At 32.6% G+C, this 27650-nt stretch overlaps 1 protein-coding gene and 1 pseudogene across 4 annotated transcripts in view; both read left to right on the forward strand.

Annotated features, from left to right (window-relative positions):
• The window catches only part of LOC118199566 (telomerase protein component 1-like), a 507852-nt gene that overhangs the window by 211674 nt on the left and 268528 nt on the right, over window positions 1–27650 (forward strand). For all 4 annotated transcript variants that reach the window (XM_085808431.1, XM_085808432.1, XM_085808434.1 and 1 more), the window contains 2 exons: window positions 12035–12171; window positions 22213–22281. In XM_085808431.1, the coding sequence (XP_085664557.1) occupies window positions 12035–12171; window positions 22213–22281 (206 nt within the window). The remainder of the gene's footprint in view (window positions 1–12034; window positions 12172–22212; window positions 22282–27650) is intronic.
• LOC146993116 (large subunit ribosomal RNA) lies at window positions 20612–21588 on the forward strand (annotated as a pseudogene; the record flags this gene model as incomplete).

The following is a 27650-nucleotide window of genomic DNA, read 5'->3' on the forward strand; positions in this document are numbered from 1 at the left end:
AGTGGATGTGCTCGTGAATGCACGAGTAACACTTTGGTTGTTATGTAAAGTTTCGCATCATGTTTACTTGAGCTACTGGAAACATATGGCTTATTGGAAACATATGTCTATTGGAAACATATGTCTGGGTATGGTATAAATAGTTTATAAAACGTTGATTTAAGGTCATTATTCAGTGTGTTGATGATACATTCATCTGAGATAGACCTAACTGTAGCCTTTACGGACAACTGAATAACATCATCAAACAATTTTCTATTATGAATGTCAATAAGCAGCTGAAAATAATTGAGAAAATATACCGCAATGATACCTCTATTAATTCTGGCGACGATAAATGGCACTAAAATTGTCGTCTAAATCCCAAATCGAGATTTAAGAGTTCTTACCCGTAGGTTGGGATCTCTATGCCATTGGCAGTATATAATGCATTAAAAACAATGAGTAGTTCTTGGAATCAGGGACGCATCTGCTCCGCTGTCCACGAAAAACCATAATCCCGGTTTCTTATTGGTAACGTATAACACGAATTTAGGGCAATTATAATAATTCCTTGAATCAGTGCTGGCCGCGGAGTCTACTGTTAACTGACGTTTCCCGACTTTCTCCACTGACAAGGTTGCTTGCATTTTTCAAGATAACACTTAGCGACAGATTTGAAATGGTAATAAGACAATTTACCCTTTTCATCAAATTTCTATTTTATTGTAACTTCGAACAGCTACTGCGGCTCCTACTGAAGTTGGAACTTGTGGTCTGGAGTCCCAGGCAGTTTGGAGCTCTAATGGAAGGATTTTTTTTTTTTTTTTTTTTGCTGTACTTCTTCTATCATTGTATTACGCCCACACCAGCCAATTCCTGGCATGCGTTTAACTCCACAATTTTATCAGCCATTGTGGTCAATTTGTCCAGACTCTTATCGTTAACCATTAGTATGTGTTTGACAGCGTATGGCATATTTTCCAGCCAGAGAGATCGCAAGATATTGTCCGACATGTGTACCTCCAAAGATTTCATTTTGAGAAGGAGCTGGCTGAGTTTCATGTCGCCAAGTTCCAACCCGGTGAGTAGACGTTTAATGCGGTGATTTTCACTTTCTTGAAAAGTGTTGGGTAATTTTTCCTTAGCTGCCTAGTATTTGTTGCTCGTAGAGTCTTTTATGATATCCCTGATGTTCTCCATAAATCTAAGTTCTAATTCGGGACCAAATAATTGAACATCGTTTCTTCACTCTTGATGCCACTAATTAGGAATTGAGCCTCTACTTGGTAAAACCACATTTCCAGTCTTTAAACCCAAAATGGCGGAATTTTCATGTTTACCTTGCTAGCTTCGGCAGCCGGTTGGGCAGTTATATCGTTGGCCATGGCAAAAAATTTTCTAATTCACAGTCACCAGTTGTTAAGTGTCTCCTTGTTTTAATAATTATTTTATTAGTTTTAGGTTGCGTGTAGACTCAAATATCTTTTAAAACAGGATTCAAGCAAAACACACTCTAATTCTTTTTATTCAAACTGATATTTTTTAGTTAATATACAATTACCGTTAATTCAGTCACAATCTGAACTCTGGCCGTTCAGATTGAAATTAAATAAGAAGAAACTAAAAGTTGAACAGAAATTATATTTTTTTGTACTTTAAATATTTACATCGTGAACATATGCAGTAAAAATCTGATATTTTAAATATATCCACAAGCCGTCATCTAGCGGTACTAACTTTAACTATTACCGTTCCAAATATTACTTCCTCACCAGTAACTATGTTCCGACACTATGTATTCGTTTTGGGGGACGGTGCGAGAGTTGTATGATCAGTTTCAATCTCGAAACCGCACGAACATTTTTACCTGTCTACCGGAACGGGTGTTGGATTAAGATTTTTGCTATTATCTACAGCTTGGAGAAGCTTTCTGGTTAAACTCATGATAACTTTTATGAAAAACAAATCGTAATTTTCAATATTAGTCGTGAGTCAGTACTCATTCAGCATTAAACAGGGTTCGTAAGGTCCTTTGAGTCCTTAAATTTTTTTGAATCGATTTTTGGTTCTTAAAATTCCTTAATTTTGGCCAAAATCAGTAGAAGGTCCTTAATTTTAATCATCTGAAATTTCTCTATGTTTTTACGACTGCCATTTTGAGTGTGAATTAGCATTTTGGAGGAATATTTTTGGCAATTCACTGACGTATATGGTTATCTTTTTTGAATGGGTTCATGAGTTATAATTTGTTTCTATTTCTAATATAAATGATGGGATACTCGAGTTTCTAAGCAAGAAGTGAAACATAAGCATTTCGAAATTCATTTTTTCTAATAAAGAGCTCTTAAACAACTTTTCGCTTTTGGGTTGTGAATTCTTTTATTAAATGGTTCTAAATTTGACAACTTGTCAACATTTTGGCGATTTTAAGATCAGTTTCTATAGAAAATTTTTAATTCCGAGATATGAGAATTTTTCGGCGTTGTTTTTAAAACATCATCACATTGATAAATTTCATTAAAATAATGGTAATATACTAGAATTATATTTAAAAAATAACATTAAAATAAAACATTTTTATTTTTCGCTGTCATATTATAAAGTTTTATTTTGGCAATTTATTATGCAATATTTTAAATCTGGAAAATAAACGAGGTATATAGCTATAAAGCATAATTTATGAAACAGCTCTTAGTAAAAGCAAAATTAGCTATGTAATTAATTAAAATGTCTTCTTTTTAATTTTTTCATAGTAAGCGTTTTTCCCATGAAATTGTCTCAGATTATGCAAAATTCTCAGAATATGCATCAGTTTTCTTTATAAAATTAATTTTACACTTTTTCCTTCCTTTTTTTCAAAATAATTTTGGCTTTTTGCTGTTACAGAATTGGTTGGGATAATTTTTCTTTACTATTTTTGACATTGCAGCATGGACAGTTTAGTAGGATTTGAAGGCAAGATTTATAGACCCACGATTCTAGCAGATTCGTGAAATATGTGACAAAATTAAAAATGTCTCCATAGTATCAACATATCAACACGTAATGGATGCATGATGCATTTTACAGAAAGTTTGCGATGAATTTCTTACTTTTTGGAGAACGTCTGGAAGAACAATGGAAACAATATTTGAATGTTTTACTCCTGATACTAGAATCTTTTTTCTTAACATGTTTACCTTCCCTTTATTTTCTCTACTTTTCACTAGACAAAAGCATGGAAAATATCAAAAATGCTTCTAATCTTATCACTTGGACAGGCATTACAAAAAGAGATTTTTTATTAATAAAGAAATTGAAAACTTACAATTTAAAAGATTCATCCAATATGTCTAAATGCATCGTCCACAGAGCTGGTGCTATGCATTTTCCCACCTGATGCAAGCTCTGTGTATTCTAAATTCTGTTGCTAGTGCCCATCTAAATTCTGCTTCCAATACCTGCTCTAAATTCTAAAAACTTTGCCATTTCTAGATTTTGTTGTTCTGTGTGTCACTAAATTCTAAAAATTCTGACACTCCAGCTCTGTAACCGGGCTTTACCATATATATTTCATATTTCTCGGAATGTTCATATTACTAAAGAAACAAAATTAGCTGCTTTTTCTGTACAATCTAAATGCATTTAGTGTTTTTTAGAATAACAGAAATCCTTAATCAAATTCTAAAATTAAAAGGAAACACGCTGAAGAAAGAAAACTAATACATAAAGAAAATTATTCTTCAAAGATATGTGCAGTTATTATGTAAATTACCCGATTGTTTATCATTTCAGCCTTTACTATAACTTCCCATTCTTGTTTCCTCATATGATAAAGTTACTGAGCGAGATTAAATTAAAATTAAATTGTATTATCTTTAACACTAGTCCACGTTTTTAGTTAGAATTTTACTGTTCTTGTTTAATTACGTCACCGTGAGCTGTAGTTGACTTTGTTAGCATCAGAACATGCCTTTATGTTCTAAGTTCTTTGTCTGATATTGTAGTTACTTTCAGATACAGTGATAATTTGCTTCACGTCTATCGGGGGGGGGGGCTATTTAACTTTTACAAGATCAAGTAAACCCTCATAGGTACATTGTGGAGAGGTTGACAAATTAGGAGATAAAGCACACAGAAACTAGCGAGAACATTGGTTTGCATATTCAGACAAATTTCTAATTATTGTGAGAAAAGATCGATAATTAAAGAGAAGGAAATCGATATGAACTAGCCAAAATGTTTGGGAAGACTTGTAGAGACATTAAGTATTTTTGAAAGCAGGAAAGATTAAAAAATTAACAACGCTTCGCCGGGAATCGAACTGCGGATCTCTGGAATACCGCTACCAGTGTGCAAACCACTACACCACGAAGAGTCGCCAAGAAAGTGGGAGAAATACCTTATATACTTCCCCTTTTAAAGGGCGACTGGGGTTTTTAGGGGATCCAATCGCCAAATCCTTTGTGTGGAGGACCATCATCCAACACCCATCAAGTAACACCATCAAGTAAAACTTATTCTTTGCATCTACTGAGACTTATATATATATAAAACAAATATATATATAAAATATATATAAAACAACTTATCACCTCTGGTGCTTTAACGGCTTATTGGAACCTTGAAGTATATTAACTGGGTTACAACCGCTGAAACTCTACACAAGGCTATGACATTAACTGCACTAAGCAGAGCTTGACTAACTTTCAACACTTGCCAACCGTGCCTACATCAGGCCTTTTAGGTTTCTTCCAATCAGCAGGTCTCTCTATAGACAAGCAGCAGAGGGACAACATTCAGTCTTTTGTTATGAATCATGCTGATTATGATCTCACTTCTCATTTTAACCTATGCCGTTTGACATAAAATCTCCCTACTATTTGCTAAGCCTCTAGACCAGTGCTCCGCAACCTTTTCTCACCTGCGACGCACAAAAAATCTTTCTGGAATTTCGTGGCACACCAAAGAGTTCCGAGTTATCAAGGAAGTGCCGAAAAAATTCAAATGCTGACACACTTACAATCACACACACAACCACACAACAGTGAAATATATAAAAACATTTAAAATAGAAATTATTAAGGAAAAAAAATTGTCATTGTGTATTAAATACATGATAAAAAATTGCAAAATGTCAAATACATGTATTTGATTGCGGCACACCTATATCCTACTCATGGCACACCAGTCTGCCGCGGCACACCGGTTGCAGAGCACTGCTCTAGACTGACCAAGTATGTGACAAAATGAGACATAAAAGAAAGAAAGAAAGAAAAAAAAGAAATTCAGCATAAAGCTAACTATTAGTGAAACGTACATGTCACTTAGCTTCTTTTAAATATGTCCAACTATTATAAGTGTAAAATATTTAATGCTACTTGATAAACTGCATGAAGTTTATTTTATTCTCAAACTTATTAATAATTATGTTAGTTAATTCATGTTTAGTAATAATGCATACTATTTAGGGATCTATTTTATTTTCAGGATGGTCTTACAAAACTGAAATTCAGGCATAGAATAATATTTTTAATTGAATTTATTCAGTTCCCATTTGCTCATAGGTCCTTAATTTTTTTCATTAATAGTCCTTAAAAGTACTTAATTTCCGTGTGCAGAAATGTGTACGAAGCCTGTTAAAAAATAAAGGAAGAAAAAATAATGCAAAACATCCTTTCGTAATAGCTACAATTAAATCCGTTACGTATATTCTGAGATAGCTAGGCTAGCTGCGGAACCCAAAGAAAAGCACAGCCTGTAATTGGTACGAAAAACAGTTATATACAGAGGCGTAGCTAGGGTTTTCAGCGCTCGGGGACAACAGAAGATTTTGCGCCCCTTTCTCTGTGCCATGAACGGAAAATATTTTATTTTAAAATTTCGTAACATCAATTTGGCGCCCCCTGAATGCTGCGCCCAGGGACAGATGTCCCCCCTTGCCCCACCCTAGCTACGCCACTGGTTATATACAAATCTCTTTTATCTAAGGAAGCAAAGGAAAAAAACTGCATCATAACCCTGGTTTCTACGTTAAAACTCGTAAACTGATTAATCATAGTTCAAGCAGCCTGTCTTAACTATCCGAAACGAAGCCTTAGTATTTTAATTTCTATGACAGACATGGCCAAACTGCGGCTCTCTGACACCTTAACTGCGGTTCGCGAGCTACTTGCGATCCTTTGCTATCTGAAATGCGACTTGTTTTGATAGATTAATTTTTCAATACAGGTGGAATTTGAAATAGAAATCATGCAGTGCCACGTTTCTTTATTAATCGCTAATTTAATTTCTGATATTATGTATGTAAAAATTTGATAGATTTCAAACTGTCCAATGATGGCTTGTCGTGCAACAAATAAGTAAAATTACAAATAGTTCCATTTCTGGTAATTACTATTCAGGTTAAGTTACTTTTTGAACATTTAATGGTCACTAATACGAAGTTAATCTAACACTCAATACTAATATTTCTATTTAATTATTCTCCCTAATATTTTTTCTCTCCAGTTAATTTTTCTTCAGGCAGTATCTGCTTACATTCCTGTGTGATCCCATTGTTCACAGCAGTTGTGATCCGCCTCGAAGATTTGCTATTCTGACTGACTGACTGACAGGTTATTGCCGGCAGTGCAGTCCTGTGAACTGCGTATCCGGCTCTATCAAACTAGCCACAATAGCTACATCACGATAAGTCATACATTTATTCATTCCTTGCTTGGCGTGAGTAACTGCTGAAGAAACCTGTTTTGCCTTGCAATCCATATAGGAGGTTGATGTACTTAATTATGGCAAAGCCTCGAGGGCTGTCTGCCTAAGGGAAGGAATGCCTTCGTGGAGGACTTTCTAAGGGAAACTGGCTCGCATACACGTTACACATGGGGAAAACCACGAAAACACCCATGCAGCCAGCCCGTTCGCGGGATTCGAACCTCGGACCGAACTACCAGTGTTCAGCGACTTTACCGCTCGGCCGCTGGTGAGCCGCAATCCATATAGAGCTCTTTAAATCTGTGGAAGAATTTTACGAGGTTTTTTTTTTTTTTTTTTTGTGGGGAGTGAACCTTCAGCTTCTTACTTGGTTAGGAGACTTATCTCAATTTTCTGCGGAACTCCTTCAAAATTAATTCCTATCCCTAAGCAAGTCAAACATTTTTATGCAATAGCTTCACATATTTCACAACCGTTCACAATAATATGCTTAATGAATACTTTTCCCACATGAAACTCTATTTTTCGTAATAATTCCTTGATAATCCTAGGCAGAGATCATAATTTATTTCACCAATGGCTGTGCATGCTGAAATATTTGGAGTCTTGGGAAGAATCACTAGTTTGACAACCATTTAAATTTTAGCCAAAATGTCAAATTCTCATTTTATCAAATATTGTTATTCCAGATAGAGATCTTTCACCTTAATCATCAAATCTTCACATCTATAATGTTACATCAAGCAGTGAGGAATCAACCGAACACAAACATCTCTTTTCCAAAGTTTCCGTCAAAATCGGCATATTGATATTGGTGAAATCTTCTTTAGCTTGTGACATTTACTAGTATTTTTCGATTTCAGGTTTGATGACCTTCTTTCTTTTTACCTTGCATTAAGTTAGAGGCATTTTGCTGCACTAGGTTAGAGGCTGGTAAATATCGCATTAGGTTAGGGTCATTTTGCTGCGCGGCATATATAACATTTTTCACCCACGTAGTATTTTCATTCACGTAGTACTGCAGCTGTGGAGCTGCACTGTTTCCGTGGCTCTGATGACAGCATTTTTTTTTTCTTTTAATCTGTTGATATTTTTTGTTTTCCTAAGTTTCGATCATCATGTACGTCTGACACGTCCTTCTTGAAAGCTTGGTAGCCAAGCGAAAAACTGTGCAATGATCCACAGCTTGATCGCTACAAATTTCTGGCAATAATGTGAAATTTTGCTCCCATATACGTTTATTTTTAAAAATCTCATCTTTTATTTTCTAAAGTGTTCACTGCCTACAAACTTCACTTCAAATTTCATTTGAGATTTAATTTCTTCACACAGGTTAGGTAGCCCAATCGAAAGTTGTACTATGTAACCGTTAGGCTGATGATAATTTACTTTAAACTTTCTTCTGAGTTATTTTACTTAGAAATTCAAGACGAGACAGTAAGTCATTTGACCTCCTTTATGGGCCCAGCAGTTAGAATATAGTGGATCCGTTGACCTATTTAGCTTAGGAACTTACTTAGCTTATGAAGTTTAGGAACTTACTTAGCTTATGAAGCTTAGGAACTATTGCGCAGACGTCTGCCGTGTTACAAAAGGCCTCCACATCGAACATCTTTGCATGTACATAGAAATATGAAGGGTTACGCGTTCATGTTATATCTGCATTTGCAAAATAAATTCAATGTAGTAGTGACAGGTATGTTTTCTTTCTGTAACATTAGTTTTGACTTGCCATGTATTTGAGAAACAGCTCAAAATTAAACAGCTAGGTAGAAGACTTCGGCTGGTAGACTGTTTAAATATGTACTCGACGACGCGTTTATATAGCCCGGCAACTACTAGATTTATTAGCAATAGGTTATGTATGTCCAGAATTATCGTAACAATTCAAGTGGTGGTTTCGAGAATTTTCAATGATGCGCATGAACTTCGTTATCCACGTCCAAAGTTATCAGGACAATTCGAGAGATTGTTTCAAGAACTGATGTGCATGAATTTTGTTATCTATGTCCAAAATTATCGGGACGATTCAAGAGATAGTTTCGAGAATATTCAATTATACGCAGTGTACGGATTAGTAAAAAATTTTGGCAGATTGCGTTAGATGCCATGCTGAAATACTGTATCAGTCAACGCCATCATGAGAGATATTGATTATTCAAATACCACTGAAATTGCAATCTTTCTTTCTTTCTTTTTTTCTTTTCTTTTTTTTTTTTTTTTTTTGTAAATTCTTCTTTATTGGGCATTAGTAAAAATAGTTATTACATTGGGAAGAAATATTTAACGACTTCTTAGAATCTTGCCAAAACGTCGACTCTTGGGTTTGTAATCTTGTGAAAACATTGACTGTACTGATGGAAGCAGTCCCCAAAACTTCATTACAGTAATAAAATAATGATTGAATGCTCATTTCGTATGTATTTACTAAAGTTTCTCTGTTGCACCCCTATCGGCAGCCCACCAGCCATTTCAAAATTGGAAGTCTTCTTTCAGTTTATTAATTTATATAAAAAATATGTTCATTCCGGTTCCAGATCATTTTTATAATTCTTGAGAACATTAATAAAAATATACAAACTGTCAGAAAAATCTTTGGGATGTTTTTCAACTTTCATGTCATTGTAGCTTGAACAGGGTTCGTAGCGGTCCTTATAAGTGCTTATAACTCCTTATATTTGAAATTAAAATATAAAGGCCCTTACAGGTGCTTACTTTTTCTTTAAAGCCCCCCCCTTTTTTTTTGTTTGCAGTGCTTATTTTCTGCTTTTAGTGCTTTTTTATTTTTTATTTTTTTAATGAACGCGCTATTTTTCCCGGTACCAAAGCCAAAACTAAACAACTTTTCTTCCTAATATGGAATGTCAGATGGTGACTCATACTCCCGGAAGTAGCTTTTACCCCTTTCTCTGCATTAACATAACCTTTAGTGTGCACGAAGAGTACAGACATGTGCCTGTCGTTCTATTGGTCAAAGAATTGCGAAAGCAGTAGAAAATTCTGGCACATTCGGCATTCTTTTCCTCCCAGCCAAATACTGCACACATTTGAATTTCTATCAAGATCTTAATAATTTGCATTCTCGTTCCGCTTGGTCAGTTCATATTCGTGTTTATTATGATCATTATGCTTATATTATGAGCAAATGTATGAATGTTTATACTAACATAGTTGCAGTAACTGCTGAAGTATAGTAAACTTCCAAATATGGTTGTGTTTTAACACAGATTAGCTTTCTAAGGAATAATATTCGGAATGCCTTAAATAAAGGGAAAGTAATCGAATAGTCAAAATAATTTCATTTTTTTGGCCAATACATTATACAGTACGAAGATTGGGAGGTTCTCACCTTTCTCCGAAAAATCTCGAATATTCAAACTGTTACAGTTCGCTGCAAAACAAGCAACAGACTTTTTTTTTTTTTTTTCCAATCTGGATTGAATAGGACTAAAAGTTCTGTGATCTACCAACCCAAGAGAAGAATGATTCTCTTCCGGAAATTTAACGCCGTCTGTTGAAAATTAGAATGAAAAACAGCCCAGTTATTTAGTTCTTTATTCTCCCAATACCGGCAGCTGTGGATTCCGATTGCGTAATATCACGTAGGAAAGAATTACGGCACACGTATTGCGCCATAACGTTTGTGATATTTTGCAGAGATAATTAATTTTGATGTTCTGTCCGAGATTTGTTTATGAACACTTAAAAAAGTTTTACTGTGCTTGCTAAGCAGAATATTTTTCAGTTCCATTGGTTTATTTTTATATGATGCACATATCGAAATGTCAAAAGCATTTATTTAGCGGGAAAATCTAAAGAGCGGCTACAGTCTACCCCCCCCCCCCACACACACACTCCGGTCCTCTTTTTCAAGTTACGCTCGACTGTCCAAATATTCGCCAATTTCCAAGTATGCGGGTTAGTTAAGCTTTTACTGTTAAAGGATGACTGCATGAAGCAAATTTCTGTCTTCTGATTTCAGAAATGGTCCTCTTTTTTACTTAAATTACTTTGCTTGCAATATCTGTGAAGGGAAAGCTGATATACAATGAAAATTTAGAAAATGTTCAGAATTTAGATTTAATTCAGAATTTATTTAAATATCAACATGAGTGGAAAAATAAATTGTATTTATTATTATGTTCCAAGCGAATACAATAAATGTGCCTTATTATAATTTATTTTCTGTATTTTGAACTGAAATTTATCATTAAATCTTGTAATATAGTTTAGTTCTACATAGGTTTTTTTCTCTCATTGTAAACTAGTTCTGTAAATTGAACTGTTATTTAAAATTAAAAAAAAAAAAAAAAAAAAAAAAAAAAAAAGTATTTATTTTCCATGATTGAGGTAATGCTTATTCTCTCTTAATAAATACTGCATTTCTCATATTTTAAATTACAAGTCTAATTTTTAAGGTTATGCAGTTGTGTATAATGTAATTAGACAGGTGCTTATTTTTTTAACTAAAATGTGGCTATGAACCCTGTTATAGAAGTAGTGGAGAAGGTTTCAAATAGAAAGAAATCCCTGATAACTTTGTAAAAAGATTCAAAACTAATTAATTACTTTCTTTTGGAACTGAATAGTTTTAGTTTACCCTATTTCATACATATATTTTATATGCATAATGAGCCGCACAAATTGCCTACAAGAGCCGTATCAGGCTCGCGAGCCGCACTCTGGCCACCCGTGGGCTATAGTATAGGTGCTAATACAAGTCACATTCGAAATAATTAAGTGATTAGAGTGCCGAAACATAAGTGAGTTTGAGGATCTTAACTATTTTATCAAAAGAAAGACATGAAAAAATACAACAACAAAAATACAATAACTTTGTAAACAGAAATAGATTTCCCGGTAAATAGTTAAAAATATAATGATGAAATATATTTATTTCGCTTGGTGTTTTTTTTTTTTTTTTTTTTTAAGTTAGATGACAGTTTGAATTAATTTAATTAGTCAAAGTGTTTTTTTTTTTATTTTAAATTATAAATAATAAACTAGCCGAAAGGTGTTGGGATAGCTGGGTCCATGAACCTTCGTGGATTTCAATTTATGAATTAAGTTCTTCATTTAATTTACATAAGCATGTGCAGAAACGATTTGCTGCCAAAGGACGACTTGGAGAATTATTGACAAGTGTTTTCGCATTTGTGTTTTCATGTTATTTGCTCACTACCTTACCAGTATTTTGTTACAAGTTCAGTACACTACAGTAATATGTGCATTTATGTTAGTTCTGCTGATAAACAGTTGTGATTTTTTATTAATGGAATTTTTCTGTGCACTAGAAATAAATGTTTACTTTTACAGTGTTCCAGATGCATTTTTATTTTATAATATACTTTTTACTTTTTAGCTGGATCACATCATATATTTGAGATGCTGTTCATTCGAATACAGTAGTGAAATAACATCATTCCTTCGTAAATATCGTGAAATTGTGAATCCTGAATTATTGTACACAGATGTTGCTTTTACATTTAGCTCAAACAGGTGAGGTTCTAAAATTTTATTTTTTATGGTAATAAGTTTGATATGTAGTTCAGATTTTTTCCGTGTTTGTATTAGATTGTTTTAAATTCTTAAAGATAATATCTGTCTTTCATTTCAACCTTAAAAAACCTTTGTTTTATTAGCAGAAACTAGTATCAAATTCCTAACAGACGTTAAGTGAATTGTCTTATGTTTGGACAGAACTACAAAGACTTAGAAGGTTTTAAAACAAACCTTTTCATTAAATCAGAACTGGGACATAAATTCATGAATTGTGCTTACAGTTCAGCCAATCACTTGTGGTGATGTAACAACAGTATGTTCATATTTAAAATCAATCTAGTAGTCAAAGACTAAATTTAATTTAATGTGAAGTTGGCTCATATATCTAACCAGCGAAACTATTTAAATGTCGGCACCATAATGCAAAGCCGAAGCCGAGAAGATTTTATATAAGCTAGCAATACCTAGTAATGTGGTCTTGAGCATCAGAACGTGCTCTGTCTTACAGTCCAGCAATCTTGACTTAAATACCGTAAATTAATGTGCATTCTGGTAGGAAAATGGAAGGGAGACGTGAAGTAAAGATTTAAATCAGTGGTTCTCAACCTTTTGACTAACGTGTACCACCTAAACAAAAATTGAAAATTTAGTACCACCACTACATTTTACAATGATTGTTTTTCAATTTCTAAATAGAATATTTTTTAAAAAATGAAAGCTTTCAGATTTTATATTATGCCCAAAGGGGCATTTTTTTGAACATTTTGTGTGTTACCTTTATTTATTAAATATTATGATCTTCACACTTAAACCATAAAATTCAATTTAAGAGCAATATAACAAAATATTTAAAAGAGCATATCTTCAGAATTTCCGATACACAATCTTGCACGCTAGAGATATATATTTTTTTTTTTTTTTTCATACAGTGTTGACATTGCTTGCTTTGAAATCATTGAGTTTCTTAATAAAAAATTCTTTAAAGTATTACAAAATATGAAATCGATAATAAAGCAAATTCCAAGTTAGGGCTTCCAGATGCCCAAATTCAGTGGAGGATTACGATATTCAAAATTTGATGGCTCTAGATACAGTTGTTTTATCACAGTGTGGGAAATACATACATTTATGCAGATTCTTAATTATTTAATTTTTTTGATATAGCACAGAGCAATAATATTTGGTGCCAACAATTTAAAAAGTGAAAAGGACATTTAAGTTTTCAACGCAAAATGCCAAAACGAAGTTATTAGTCATTCTGGGCTAATGTCTTTTGGACTAAAAAAGAAAGAAAGAAAATCTGACTGCTTTCAGATTTTATATTACGCCCAAAAGTGCATTTTTTTAACGTTTCATGTGTTAAATTTATTTAATAAATATCACGTTCTTTGCACTTAAAACACATAAAATTCAATTCAGCAGCAAAATATTTAAAAATGGCATACCTTTAAAATTTCCAATACACAGTCACTGGAGATTAAAATTTTTTTTGGGGGGGGTACAGTGTTCCCATTTGAAATTGTTGAGTTTGTTAATCAAAAATTCGTTAAAATTTTGCAAAAGTTTAAATATATAATAAAACAAATTCGAAATTCAAGATTCAAGCTTCCAAGTCGTCATGTTCGTTTGGAAGACTACGTTATTCAAAATTTGATGGCTCTAAGTACAGTGCAAGAAACATTCATGCAGATTCTTCATTATTTAGTTTTTTTAAATGTAATACATAGCAATAATATTTGGTGGCAACAGTTTAAAAAGTGAATCGACTGAAAATGCCGTTTTGAAACTAATAGCCCTGCTGGGCTAACGCCCTTTGGGCTAAAAAGTATTTTGCCGTTTGCACAACCTATTGGCTATTTGAATTAAATATGCATACATAAAAGTATTAGATTAGAAATTGGTTATGATTTTAAGTTATAATATTTTTATTCTAAAATTTAGTGCGAAATTTGGGCCTGTTTAAGAGAAATCAATTTCTTTATGTCTGGTCTTATTTCACTTAGTTTTAAGTGTAAATTAGAATCCACATTTTATTTTTTAAATATATCAGGGAAGAAAATCCTTGTTCACACATTTAGTTTGTGCAAAAATGCAATAAAAATTTAATAGCTTTATTTGAAATGCTTCTAAATTCATTATTTCAGTTAAAGCAAAAATTAACAAGTGTGTTATTTTTGAAATCTTCTGTTAGAGTTCGATCACAGGAATTTTTTATCAATTGTTCTTTTTCTTCACGAGATAAAATTTCAGGTATATTTGAACAAAATGGATTTCTAATCCAATTTTCTTTTTCAAAAGCCTCAGGAAAATACATGTTGAAATTATTTATCAATGAAAAACAATGATGTTTAATCTCAAATGCTAATTCTTCTTCTATTTTCAAATTATTTTTGGTTAGAAAACTTTCTATAAGTGGCAGAAAGCTTAGAATATTATTATCCAATTCTTTTATTATTAGCCCGAGTTTTTTAATCATTATCTTTATTTTTATCTCTAACTGTAAACAAATTAATATTTTGTTCTTATAATCCTAAATTTAATTCATTTAATTTTTGAAAAATATCAGTTAAATATGCTAAACGTGCAAACCATGATTCGTTAAATAAACACTTGTGCAATTCAAATTTTGAATCACAGAGGAAAATTTGAATTTCTGATCGAAGTTGAAAAAGACAGTTTAAAACTTTGGTTCTGGATAACTATCTTACTTTGAAATGTAACAAAAGAGTTTCACGTTCACGACCCATCTCTTGGTATAAAATCGTAAATATTCTATTTAAAGCTCAGCTTTTAGTAAAATTAACAATTTTCAGGCTTTCAAAGATTGTTTTGGCTACTAAACCTTCACGATGAGCAGTGAGTAAATTTAGTTTCGGGTGCGACATATTTTATTCGAGAAATCACTCCGGAATGTTTTCCTGTTAAAGCCCGAGCTCCATTACTTGTACATGGCAACACACTTATTTCAAGGAATATCATTCTGAGACAGAAAATTTCACTTACAAAGCTCTATCATGAAGAGCTTCGCAAAATAAATACTCTTCAGGAATTCGTTTATCTTCTTCAAAACGTATGTAAATTAATATGTGAAAAAAGTTCTTTCTATCAGGACTTTTATCCAATTGCAATGCAAAATACTTACTGTATTTTATTTTTTGAATAAGTGTCTCTTTTATTTAAAAATTGTCTGTCTAGAATTTCGTCGACTTCTGTATCATTTGATAACAGAATATTATTAAGTTCATCAGCAGCTTTTTCACTGAATAATGTTAAAGCAATATCTTTAGCTGCTTGTAAGGTTTTCTCCAATAGTGTGACCCTGCCCAATCTTGGCAGTTTTTAAGCTTACTAGGTAACCAGCTTCGAGAGTTTTTTACTTAAAGTAACAAAACCTTTCATTACTTATTAACTAATTTTGAGCTCTATTAATTTCCTGTTAAACTATTCTACAAATTTATCCATTAAATCTGGATGCTTAGATTTAAGATGTCTTTTAAGAAATGGTGGTTTCATGCTTTCATTGGATACTAGTTCACCACAAACAAAACACTGAAGAATACTTTTAAGAAATGGTGGTTTCATGCTTTCATTGGATACTAGTTCACCACAAACAATACACTGAGGTTTAGGGTCCATTTATCTCCATTCCAAGTAAATCCAAACGATAAGTAACTTTCATTATATTTTCTGTATAGAATTTTTCTTTTCAATATTCTTAATGCTAGTAGATTGTCCTGGATCCATAACCAGTAAATCATCACTTTTCTGCCTAGTCAATTCAAATCATTTTTCCATTTTGAAAATCTAGGTTAGTTTTATTATTTTTCAGCAAATATTTAAATGCGCAATATATTACAAGTTTTTCAAAAACCAATGACAATATTCTGAAATCGCATAGAAGAGTAAGGAATACAAAGCAACAAGAAGACAAAATACCTGCTGTTAGAGGCAGCAAACCAATGTAAAAAATGTTTCTCATAAAAAGTGAAGCAATATGATCCCAGAAATAGCGACATAATATGCTGTCATGCTAATAAATCGATAAACTCGTAAGAGAATTAATGAGATACTATTATCTTTTTATAGGAACTTATTTTTATTTCCTATTAAATACATCATCCATTTCTAGCACTCCTTTTGAAAACATCATTTATGGCAAATTTTGTTTTGTCTATGGCTAAAAGAATATTTGTGAATCATACAACATGGAAAAAACACGAAAACTGCCATGTGGACAGTTTGTTCATCTCTTGCTAAGCGGCTGTTGACCTTAAACCAAGCTCAGATCGCATAAATTTACGAGTGTTAAGAGAAAAAACTCAATCGGGATGTTGGGGGTTTTAATTCGGATCGGGATGTTGGGGTGCTGAGGAAAGGGAATGGCAATTTCAAATGTAAAAATTCGCTTACAAGCAAAATTTATAGCAAAACGAATGAACATAAATGATTTCAAAGGAGGTGTAGCAGATTTATGAAAAGAAAAATATTTCTGTGCGTACTAGAACAACAGTCGGGTAACAATTACCAATGGAACGGCAGGATAAAAAGTCATCTTTTCTAAAATATGTGACAGCTATTATCGACAAAAAAACCTTCTTCGGTCACAGATAATAAATATGGATGAAACGCCGTTAGCTTTCGACTCTCCTGCAAACAGAACTGTTGATGAGACTGGTGCAAAAACTGTATCTGTGTTTATGACGGGGCATGAAAGAACGTCATTTACATATGTGTTAGCTTGTGCCGCAAGCGGTGACGAGCTAAAGCCGATAATCATTTTTACACGAAAGACTATTCCGAAGGGAGATTTTCCTAACGACGTAATTATTTATGCAAACGAGAACGGCTAGATGTGCGAAACAATCATGCATGAGTGGCTACAAAAAGTTTGGCATTGTCGTATGGGATCTTTTTTCCAACCAAAGGGGTTATTGATAATGGATTCCATGCGTGATCATTTCTTTGAGTCAGTGAAAACCAGATGTCAAAAATTGTCTACGACCGAAGCAATAATACCTGGTGGTTTGACAAAAATCTTACAACCATTAGATTTGTCAGGTAATAAATCCTTCAAAGCTGTGGGAGTGAAGGGTGAGTGAAGTATTGCATACGTAAACCAAAAGCGGTGAGATGCGTAGAGCATCTTTTGAAGAAATTGCAAAGTGGGCAGGAAGTGCGTGGAAATCGGTAGAAAAATCGTCAATAATAGCAGGGTTCAAGGAAGCTGAAATGATATCCTTAGATAAAGAGACTGTAAACCAAGAGGATGAATGTGACGATCTGGAAGACTTAGATCAGGATTTACTAAATCTTTTTAATTCAGATAGTGAAAATAGGTTGAGTTTTTGCATCTATACGGCCCACGACGATGTCACGCGCAATTTAATCTATTGCGGCGTTTCTGTGTAATTTTAATTTTTTTCCCGCCATTTTTCTCGAGTGCGGCATTTACGCTGATGGGGCCTTTCTTCCGGAAATTACAGTAAGAAATCTAACAACTGAGCTAAAATTTCCTTCATTTACATGGATCATGGAACAAGTCTTCACAATTACTAGATGACACTGGGTTGTCTCTTGTGTATTCAAAATGTAAACACTTTGGATTCTTTTCACTAATGATTATATTTCATTCTTCAAATTATAAAATATCATTTGCAGCTTTCATGGTTAAAAGATTGTAGTACTTTTTATGAAAGATTAATTTGAAGATCTTTTTCAATTCCCCTCCTAGATAAATAACCATATTACTGTCAATAATATGTGAATGTATATATAAGTAAATTTAATTAGGTGCTTCCCTTCTCTCGTTTTTTAAAATGCTTATATCTTAACACAGTTTGATATAAACTATGGCAAAATTTTAGTGAATGTTATAGAATTTTGTGTTTCAGTCAGTAAATTTCCTATTGTGTCATGAGTTATTCTTATTTATGAATAAAAAATCAGTTTTAATTTTGATATTTTTATTGTTTTTTGTTAAAAATTTCTACATCTTTGTTATTTTAGTAGGACTGAATTATGTTTCACATTGGTATGACAAGAATCCTAAATAATATTCAGATTTAAATTCAGTAAAGTGTTCTGAATGCAACTGAATGATAGTTCTCTTAACTATCTTCTTTGTATTAAATAAAAAAATATAATAATAATTAAATATAAAAAACAGAGGCAGTAAAAAATATATTCGAACTAATACAGTATATCTTTAATTATTGTCCTGTTTGTGTTTTGAATTAATTTCTAATGAATAAATGCAACATTTAAACCAAAAAAAAAAAAATACTGTAGTTCTTTTGTGTTTTAAAACTACATGTGCCAAACTCTTTTCACCCAAAAGATATGTATGCGGACATTGAGCAATCGGCAACGGTTAAATTATATATTACTCTCATTACTTATAAAAGTATTCTTTTTTTTTTTTTTCAAATTAATTGCAGTCAATAAGTTTTCAAAGTAAATCATTCTATTCCATTTAGTAACGTAAAAGATGTATTTCTTATGTTTAGAAAAATTTAACTACAGTTACAATGAGCTGATATTTTCTCGTTGTTAAGTTTCAAATTAATACATATAACTTTTTCAAAAAATTGTTTTGCATGTGTTAGTTACCTTTGACTGGAAAAGATCTTTTTTTTTTTTTTTTTTTTATTTGCCATTTTAATGTCAGAATACCTAGTATATGCTTGCGGCTGTATTTAAAAAATATCATTACCTGTGTAAAAGGAAGTCCATTTTCTTTTGCAGTATATATTTACTTTTTTATTCTTAGTTTAATCTCTCTTTTGCAACCATTGAAGACTTGAACTGCAAGAAACAAGTTCACATGAATAATGAAAATTTAATTAAAAAAATGTAGCAATAATTACATAAACAACCCTGAAACAATCTTAACAGTATTGTTTTATACTGTTACACACAGTGGTGATCTACAGGAGGCTCTTTGTTAAATTTGTGTTCAATTTGCAAGATTCTTGTTCTTTGGCCCACCACCGGCCAAATGGTAAAAGCTACTGAACGCTGCCAGTTTGTTCCAGGGTTAAAATCCAGGTGAACAGGCCGTCTGCAAGGGCATTTTAATGGTTTTCCCCATGTAGTACATGTATATGAGCCATTTTCCTTTAGAGAATTACTCAACGAAGGTATTCCTTCCCTTAAGTAGATCACAAGAGCTTTGCCCTTCTTAAACAAACCCAAATCCCTTGTTCATTTTGCTTGTAGCTAGAAAGTGCTGCTGCTGAATTTATACGTACCTGTGCAATTAGTAGTCCAAACTGACGTGGATATCCTGAAAACTATTTAAAAATTCATTTAATCGCAATTGATTCTGAAGTGTAGTGTTGGGAAAGATTCGGAAGTTTCAATCAAACTTCTAATTTTTTTTTTTTTTAAACATTTGATTTGGCACTTCACATTGTTTTTTTTATCAACATTACAATTAGAAGATTCAATTGGAGACATTAATGACATAAATCATTTTGAATCATTCATCATCTCCAAATCAGGGAGAATTTATTACATTCATAATGATATATTTGTCGGAATAGTAATAACCGACCTTGTGCTTGGACCATAATCGCAGCATGCAATGTATGAATGCCTTTCATTGTCAAAAAAAGCTTGTAAGAACTAGCTTAGCTTTATGCATGAAATAATAATATCAAAAGATACATATAAGGCATACTATTGCGTCAAATGATACATATAAGGATTTTATGTATTCTATATGATATAATACGTATAAGGGTATTTTACACATAAGGTTCTAAAGATTGCCTACTTTTATGCATGAAATGCAAATGCACGTTAAATTCACACTAGTTATGTGCAATATTTAATCAACTTCCAATTTACTAGTTTTTATTAAGCTTACTGTAGTAAGCATACTCTTTGATTTACTAACAATCCAGATGTTCTGACAAGTTATATAAATTCATCAAATTGCGATCAGGCATACTATAAATGCTGCTCACCTTTGGAACTCTAAATAGACTTGGATTCTTTATTCCCAAGTTTTTATTCTTGCGCATTAAATTTCTATAGCCACTGTTGCATCCAGGGATGAAACAGGTTCCATTAGATGCCTTATCCATACCGAACGGGTGATGACTGCAACCTCTTGTATAAATAACACAACAAAAAGTGGATGATTTGGGGGAAAAATTGTAAAACAAGTTTCACCTCCTTTTATACTTAATGTTTAAAACAATACAACTCTTACAGTTACAATGAAAAAATTCTGAAATTTTCAAATGGCAACACAATTTACTTTTCCTGTGCAAATTTATCAGCACATTTAAAAATCATAAATGATGTTGGAATGGTACAAATATGATGAAAACTGCCAATGTAAAAACATTTGGAAAGAAAAGCATTGTAAATGGCCAATGACAATGCAAGACAGGAGATTAAAAAAAACATTTATTGAAATTACAAGTTTTCAGCATGTCCACCTTCACAGTGGTTAATCATTGAATGTGGGAGATTGTTGACAACAATGACGAATGTAACATCTGAAGGAACACCAAAGGAACTATGCATGTGTTGCTGTTGTTAGGATATGCTCTTTGGGATCCTGGGGCTTGTGCGTCCAAGGAGCACCAACGACCCATCCTGTCCGATTTATCTCGGTTGGGCGGAGTATGAGTGGACACGTTGGGACCCGAAAGATGGTGAACTATGCCCTGGCAGGACGAGGCCAGAGGAAACTCTGGCGGAGGTCTGTAGCGGTTCTGACGTGCAAATCAATCGTCAGATCCGGGCTTAGGGGCGAACGACTAATCGAACCATCTAGTAGCTGGCTCCCTCTGAAGTTTCCCTCAGGATAGCTGGCGCTCGAGATTGAGTCTCATCCGGTAGAGCGAATGATTAGAGGCCTTGGGGCCGAAACGACCTCAACCTATTCTCAAACTTTAAATGGGTGAGAAGTTTGGCTTGCATGACTGAAGCCCGGACAATTGGATGAGAGTGCCCAGTGGGCCACTTTTGGTAAGCAGAACTGGCGCTGTGGGATGAACCAAACACTGGGTTACGGCACCCGATGCGAGACGCCCATGAGACCCCATGAAAGGTGTTGGTTGCTCTAGACAGGTGACGGAGGGCGGGGACGCCTGACGTTTGACAGAGGCAAGCAGGCATGTGTGCCATGCCTTCCCCCATCTAGAGGCAACAACTCCCTGGAGTCCCAGGAGGCCACACCAGGAGTTTATTGAAAGCTTTTAAAGCAGGACGGTGGCCATGGAAGTCGGAATCCACTAAGGAGTGTGTAACAACTCACCTGCTGAAGCAACTAGCCCTGAAAATGGATGGCGCTCCAGCGTCGAGCCCATACCCGGCTGCTACGGCAGAGCTCTGCTGATGTCGGAGGCTTATAAGCTGTCTGCATACTGAATTTCAAATCTGAGAATTTTATATTTCTCTAACTTCATTCAGCGGTTTAAATTTAGTATAAAAATATTCTCAGATTTTTCATGAAAGACAGAAGTCTTTCAGCTTTATGCAATCTGATGACTTATATTTACTAGATTTAAATGGGATTGAAATTCTTGAGGCATTACAAAAGGATGACTGGTTGGACGTCAACCATCGCCACAGTCTTCTTCATTTTGTGCATTCTTTCAGGCAGGAGTGAATATGGATACCACAAGAACTTGTTGATAATCTTATTTGAGTTGTTAGAGGTATTTTAGGTTGGTTTGTTTTGCATTAGATCCCTTTGATTTTACTTCCTTGTCTCTTAATTCTGTTTAGCAGTACATAAACATTGGGAGAAAAATGCGTGTAATTTGCTTAATCAAAAACTGCACATTTTTTTCCTTAATGGATTTCATCTTACCCCCAGATCACCCAGGGATGTGTTTCCTTAAAACTGGGCTAGAGATAAATAGTTAGCAAGGCCCATCAATACCTACTATATACATACTATAATGCACAGGTGCTGGGTTTCTTTTACCTGCACCTGTATACTTCTTTTGCAGCCTTCATGATGATACTCCAATAAATGCTGCCGTTGTAATGCATAATTTTGTTTTATTGTTTCAGTTTCGAGAATATTGATTTGGGAGATGGCAAGGATGTATATCTCTGTGGCAACAGTGCTCAGTTGCTCAAGTAATGTAGATTTTTCATCATTAACTTAACTGAAATAAAATATTTTAAACTGAATAGTTACAAAGCAAATTGTGTATAAGAAAATGTGCACTGATACGAAAATTAATTGCATTTTATTGCATCATATTTTAATACTGCCTTTTAAACAGTTACGATTTTTTTCAAAATCTGCTAACCCTTTGTGGCGCACTATACTTAACATCGGAATGTCAACAAAAAAAGTTGTATGCAGTCTCTTTAGTCCTAAAGGAGTATACAGGTAAAATTTTGTAAAAATTGCACTTACCATTTTAATTCTGTGGGTGTTCCAGGAGGTGGAACACTGCGCTTCCAGAGGTTTTAAAAAGTGCGACTAAGCGAGCATTGCAGTGAAGCACGAAAATGAGTAGAAGCATTTGTATAAGAAAGAAAAAATCTGTATTATGGCTGTATACATGGTTTCCTGGATATACACAATATTCTTGAATATATACGGATAAATGAGATAAATATCTATATACACAAGTCCTATATACAAAAATATTTACAAATTTTCGGAAAGAGCGCTTCGGAAAGAGTTAGACCTCTCCGCGCCATTTATGGAAACTTAATAATAAAAAAATGAACTATGATTAATGTTAACAATAAAGAAAAATAAGCCTATAATATATACATACATGAAAAATATCTACACAATTATTGAAAATAAATGGAAATGAGACTAAAATGCGACAGCAAAAAATTTGCGCAGGTCTAAGATGAGTCAAACTACTAATAAAATTCCCTCCTAAAAACTACTCCCAAAAAATTCGAGATGCCAATATTAGGGCTTTCATAACACAAAACACACTTCACCCCTCAATACTGCTTTGTTTGAATTCATCCCCCCAAAACAACGGAAAAGAAAACGCAAACAACGGATGTTCTCTCCTAAGCACAGATGTTCTGATTCGTAACAGCACGAGATTGCTAAAGGCGCAGTGTTCCCGCTAATGGAACACCTGGTTTCATTCAATGATTCTATGTATGGTTTTCGTATGAAAGATTAAAAAAAATATAGAACAAATAATTTGGAGTACAGCCAGCAAAATTATGCCTAATTTTTTTTTCCAAATAAAATTTTTTATATCATTAAAAAAAAATAGAGAAAATTACTTGAAAAAAAGTGGATTTTTATTACACATAATAAATGAAAATTCTGTGTATCCTTGTGATATGCTGCTATCTACTGTTTAAAAAGAAAAGTTCAAAGTATATGATAAAGGCATTTTTATCTATTTACGGTTGAATTTAAAGGTTTCAGAAGTGATTCAATTTGGGTGTTCCATGTATTGGAACACTGAGCCGCAAAGGGTTAAAGCATTTTTGTATAATAAAATTATCTTTAAATTGATTTGTATTGTATCTGAACAATTCAGTCTGTAGAACTGGAACAGGATAATCCCTTTTTTTAATCAATTAAGGATTTTTATAAATGAAGGAAAAATCGTGCTATATCTTATTATAATTTGTTTTTCGTTATAAATATTGTCTGTCAGTCATTATTTGCATTAAAATAGAGCTTTTGGATATAATTGCATAAGTTATGTCATATTTAATGTTGCATTCATTTGCTTTATATGTCATATATATTTGATTTTTTTCATTTATTTGCGTTAATTAATGTAGAAAAATTATGCACATTGATCTTCTGACTGTACAATCATCATAAACAAAAGTAATAAAGTTAATTTTTTGGCTTAAATCATATCCCAAGTAGCACGGCAACGTCGTTACGATGTTGCAAACTGGTCGCGGATGCCTTTGCAAAAACGTTGCAATATGTCATCTTTAAGACACCCAGATGTCTGCGAAACTCCACCGTTTTGCAATTGTTGCAAAGACGTCTTTATTATGTCTTTGCAGATGAGGTTTATGTTGAATAGACGTCGTTATTGCGTCTTTCTCGCGTTATATTTTGGTTGTGAAAGCATCGTATCACGACGTCTTAACGACGCCTAAATGTTCGCAGAATTCAACCTTTCTGCAACAGTTGTGAAAACATCGTTATGACGTCCTTGTGTTACATATTGATTTATGCAGAAAAATAAGCTTAATAATTAATGTTTTTTTTTTCTTTTTTTTTAAATTTTGTATTTTGTATTTTGTCTTGTATTTTTCTAAAGTTTAAATATTTTATCATTTCCTGAAAACCAGAAGATAATAAATTTTTTTCCTCTTTAGACTAAATATGCATAATTAATAATTATTGATTATGCATATTATTATTGATAATATGCATGATTATTGATTATTTTCAGTACTTTAAACTATATTTTTTAAATAACTTAAATTCTAAGTTACGATTATTTAAGATTTCATCATTTTTTTTACGTAATCCTGTAGTATGTAAGTGAGAGTAATTTTGAAAACAGTATTATCACATTTATTTCTGTTAAAGCTCAGAGACAATGAAAATTGCCCCTGTCATGATAAATTAGGAAGGGTAAGGTAACATAATCAGTATTTTACCTGAACTCAAGTATAAATTTATTTGCATTTCATAGTAATAAAATAGAACCATTAACTTCTATATCTCCAAGATATGCAAATGAAAGACTGTATAAATTAGTTAATAAATGTGATCAAAAATATTTCGTATAAAAATATACCTAAATCTAATAAACAAAAAATTTCCCATATTCATATCTAAAATGAAATAATAACCTAACAAACAACATATATGACAGCACTGTTTAAGAAAAAACATGAACTAGCAGTGTTTGAAAGTATAAATAGCAGAAGGAAGGTAACAGAAGGAAAATGTCCAATTAATAAAAAATTATATGCGCTTTTTAAATAGTAAGTAATGAAAAGTGCAATAATTATGGATTGCAGTATTTACTGGTAATGCTGATGTTTCTTAACACCATGTCTTTCGATCATATGTAAATGTATTTACTTACTTTTAGTTTCTACATTTTAAAATAGTGGTAGATTATAATGATCATTTCATACACTTTTTATAATCAGTAACTTTTCTTTTGCTACTGTACAGAATTAGTAAAAAAAATATAGTATACAATAGTAAGCTAAGTACGTTAAAGTAAGCTTTTCGTTAAATAGCACACGATGAAACTTTTTGCTTTATTATGAATTTCTTTGTTACCACATGCACATAAAATGTAAGCGAAGAAAATAGAATATACTTAAATTTTATAAGGAATAAAACCTAATTTCCAACATTCATTTATTGAGATAATCTAATAGACGTACATAACAGGAATATTTTAAAAAAATTCGACTTACACAGTGTTTGGAAGAATAGCTACCAAATGACAAGTAATAAAACTGCAATTTGCAATGAATTAAAAAATATTTAGTGCTTTTTAATATTACACACTTAAATATCACTTAATTATAGATTACAATATTTCACACTAATCCTATAACACTATTTTTTTCCGATCATATGCGGAAAGTCTGAGCACCCATCCTGTTAGTTTTAATATGAGTGATATACAATATAGCACTTAGGACGTTATAACCAATTCCGTGTATCAAAATATTGAACTGCTGGATCACTGAAGATTGGAAAACACCACCATGGGAGTTTAATTACCGAAAACATGAAACAAAAACACAGAACACTATTTCACTGTATGGACAATTTTAGCACGTTGCATTGTAGAGCATATACTCACAATCATAATAAGCAGAAATTCAGCATTACCAGGATGATTTCTCCTCAATTCAAAATAAACTGCCATCATTATATTCTTATCCATCAATCTCTTGCTGTATTGAAGCTCTCCAGTATTTAATTCCAACGGTGAATTACAAAACCATGAAGAAAATATTTCTGAAAATAAGATGGAGTCTGAAATTATTGAGCCGTTAACTAACGTATTCGAATTTGGCAGCTAGCCAAAGCTCGCAAGCCTGGAGCTCAGATGTTTGTTTAAGTAATCATTCAGTAAAGAATGTCAATCACTCAAACAGATTGCATTAAACCTATCGACGGTTCTGATAATTTAATATAATCTTTTTTAAATGGCCTAGAAGAATTATTTCAACTGAATAGGATTACGAACAATGTTTGTATAATGATTATATTTACAAAAAAATATTTATCAGCCTCGCTAAAACGTTTGTAATTTCAGTGTCGCCAAATCCCGAGTGTACTGTATACTAGGATTAAACCAAGCATTTTTAAATGCGTATAAACATAACAAACAGTTCATCAGAATTTTTATAGGTAATGAATTTCGTATTTTTGTTCACAGTTTTTCTCATTTTGATGTGAACATTTTATATCTTCACAATCATATATTCGTGAAAATTGTACTTTTTGCTCTGTATGCGGTAAAATGTTTCATATTATGTCAGCATATTAATTCAAATAAATTTGTCCTTACTTCAAAAATAATAAATTAAGTCATATTTCAGTAGCGAAATAATTGCTAACGTGATTTGCATTGATTTCGGAAATATGATTTTTTAAAATGTATAAAGTGCATAACTTAATAACTTACTTTATAGATTAGTTTCATTTTTAAATATTTTGCTATAATATTTATAACAAATATTTTAAGTATTAATTATTTTGACAAATTTTAAACAATAATTTAGCATGTATTTTTAGTACTCAATAAATTTAATAATTCAAGTATTTATATTAAATTTATATTTCATTAGATGAATTTACCTTAAAGTAATGAAACATTGCAAAATAAATCTTATGCGGACTTCAGATTCTTGCAAGGGCGGATTTAGTCTCTTTGCATTCTAAAAGTAACACTGATAAACTATGAAAAATATGCTAAAATGACCACGTCTAAAAGCGGTCATATCATGACATTTCAGTGACGTCAACAAATTGCCAAGATGCAACAGCGAATATTTTGCATTTTACCAACGTTGTAAAGACATCGTAAAAGTTACCACAACCACTTTGCAACCTCTCGGACCAGTTTGCAACGTCTTTCCAATGTCGTGTGCTACTTGGGATTATCAGTTTTTCAAATTTATGACTAAAAATATCTAATATTCTAAATGTTATCTCTTCATTTGTCTGTAATTTTATGATGTAGGGCAATATATGTGTATTTTTTCTGTTTCTAAATTTTCAAAGCATACTTTTGAAAAGGCAAATTCCCCCCTCTACTGTTTAATTCTAGTTTTGACAGTTTACTAAATTCATTTCCTTTATGATTCGAATTATTATTTAAACCTTTAAATATGAACTGCATTCTTATCTTCTGACTTAACTAATCTATGTAATCCTGAGGTATGTATTTTCTGTTCATATAAAGTATATGTGCATGGTATCTATGCACTTATTTGTGAAGTGTTTATATCTTTTTGCTATAAAAAGGTTCTTTTGTCCATGAACTGCAGTAATAAGTTAT

This window comes from Stegodyphus dumicola, chromosome X1 (genome assembly GCF_044657685.1).
Source record: "Stegodyphus dumicola isolate Sdum_Otavi_A_Nest chromosome X1, ASM4465768v1".
Lineage (NCBI taxonomy): Eukaryota > Metazoa > Arthropoda > Arachnida > Araneae > Eresidae > Stegodyphus > Stegodyphus dumicola.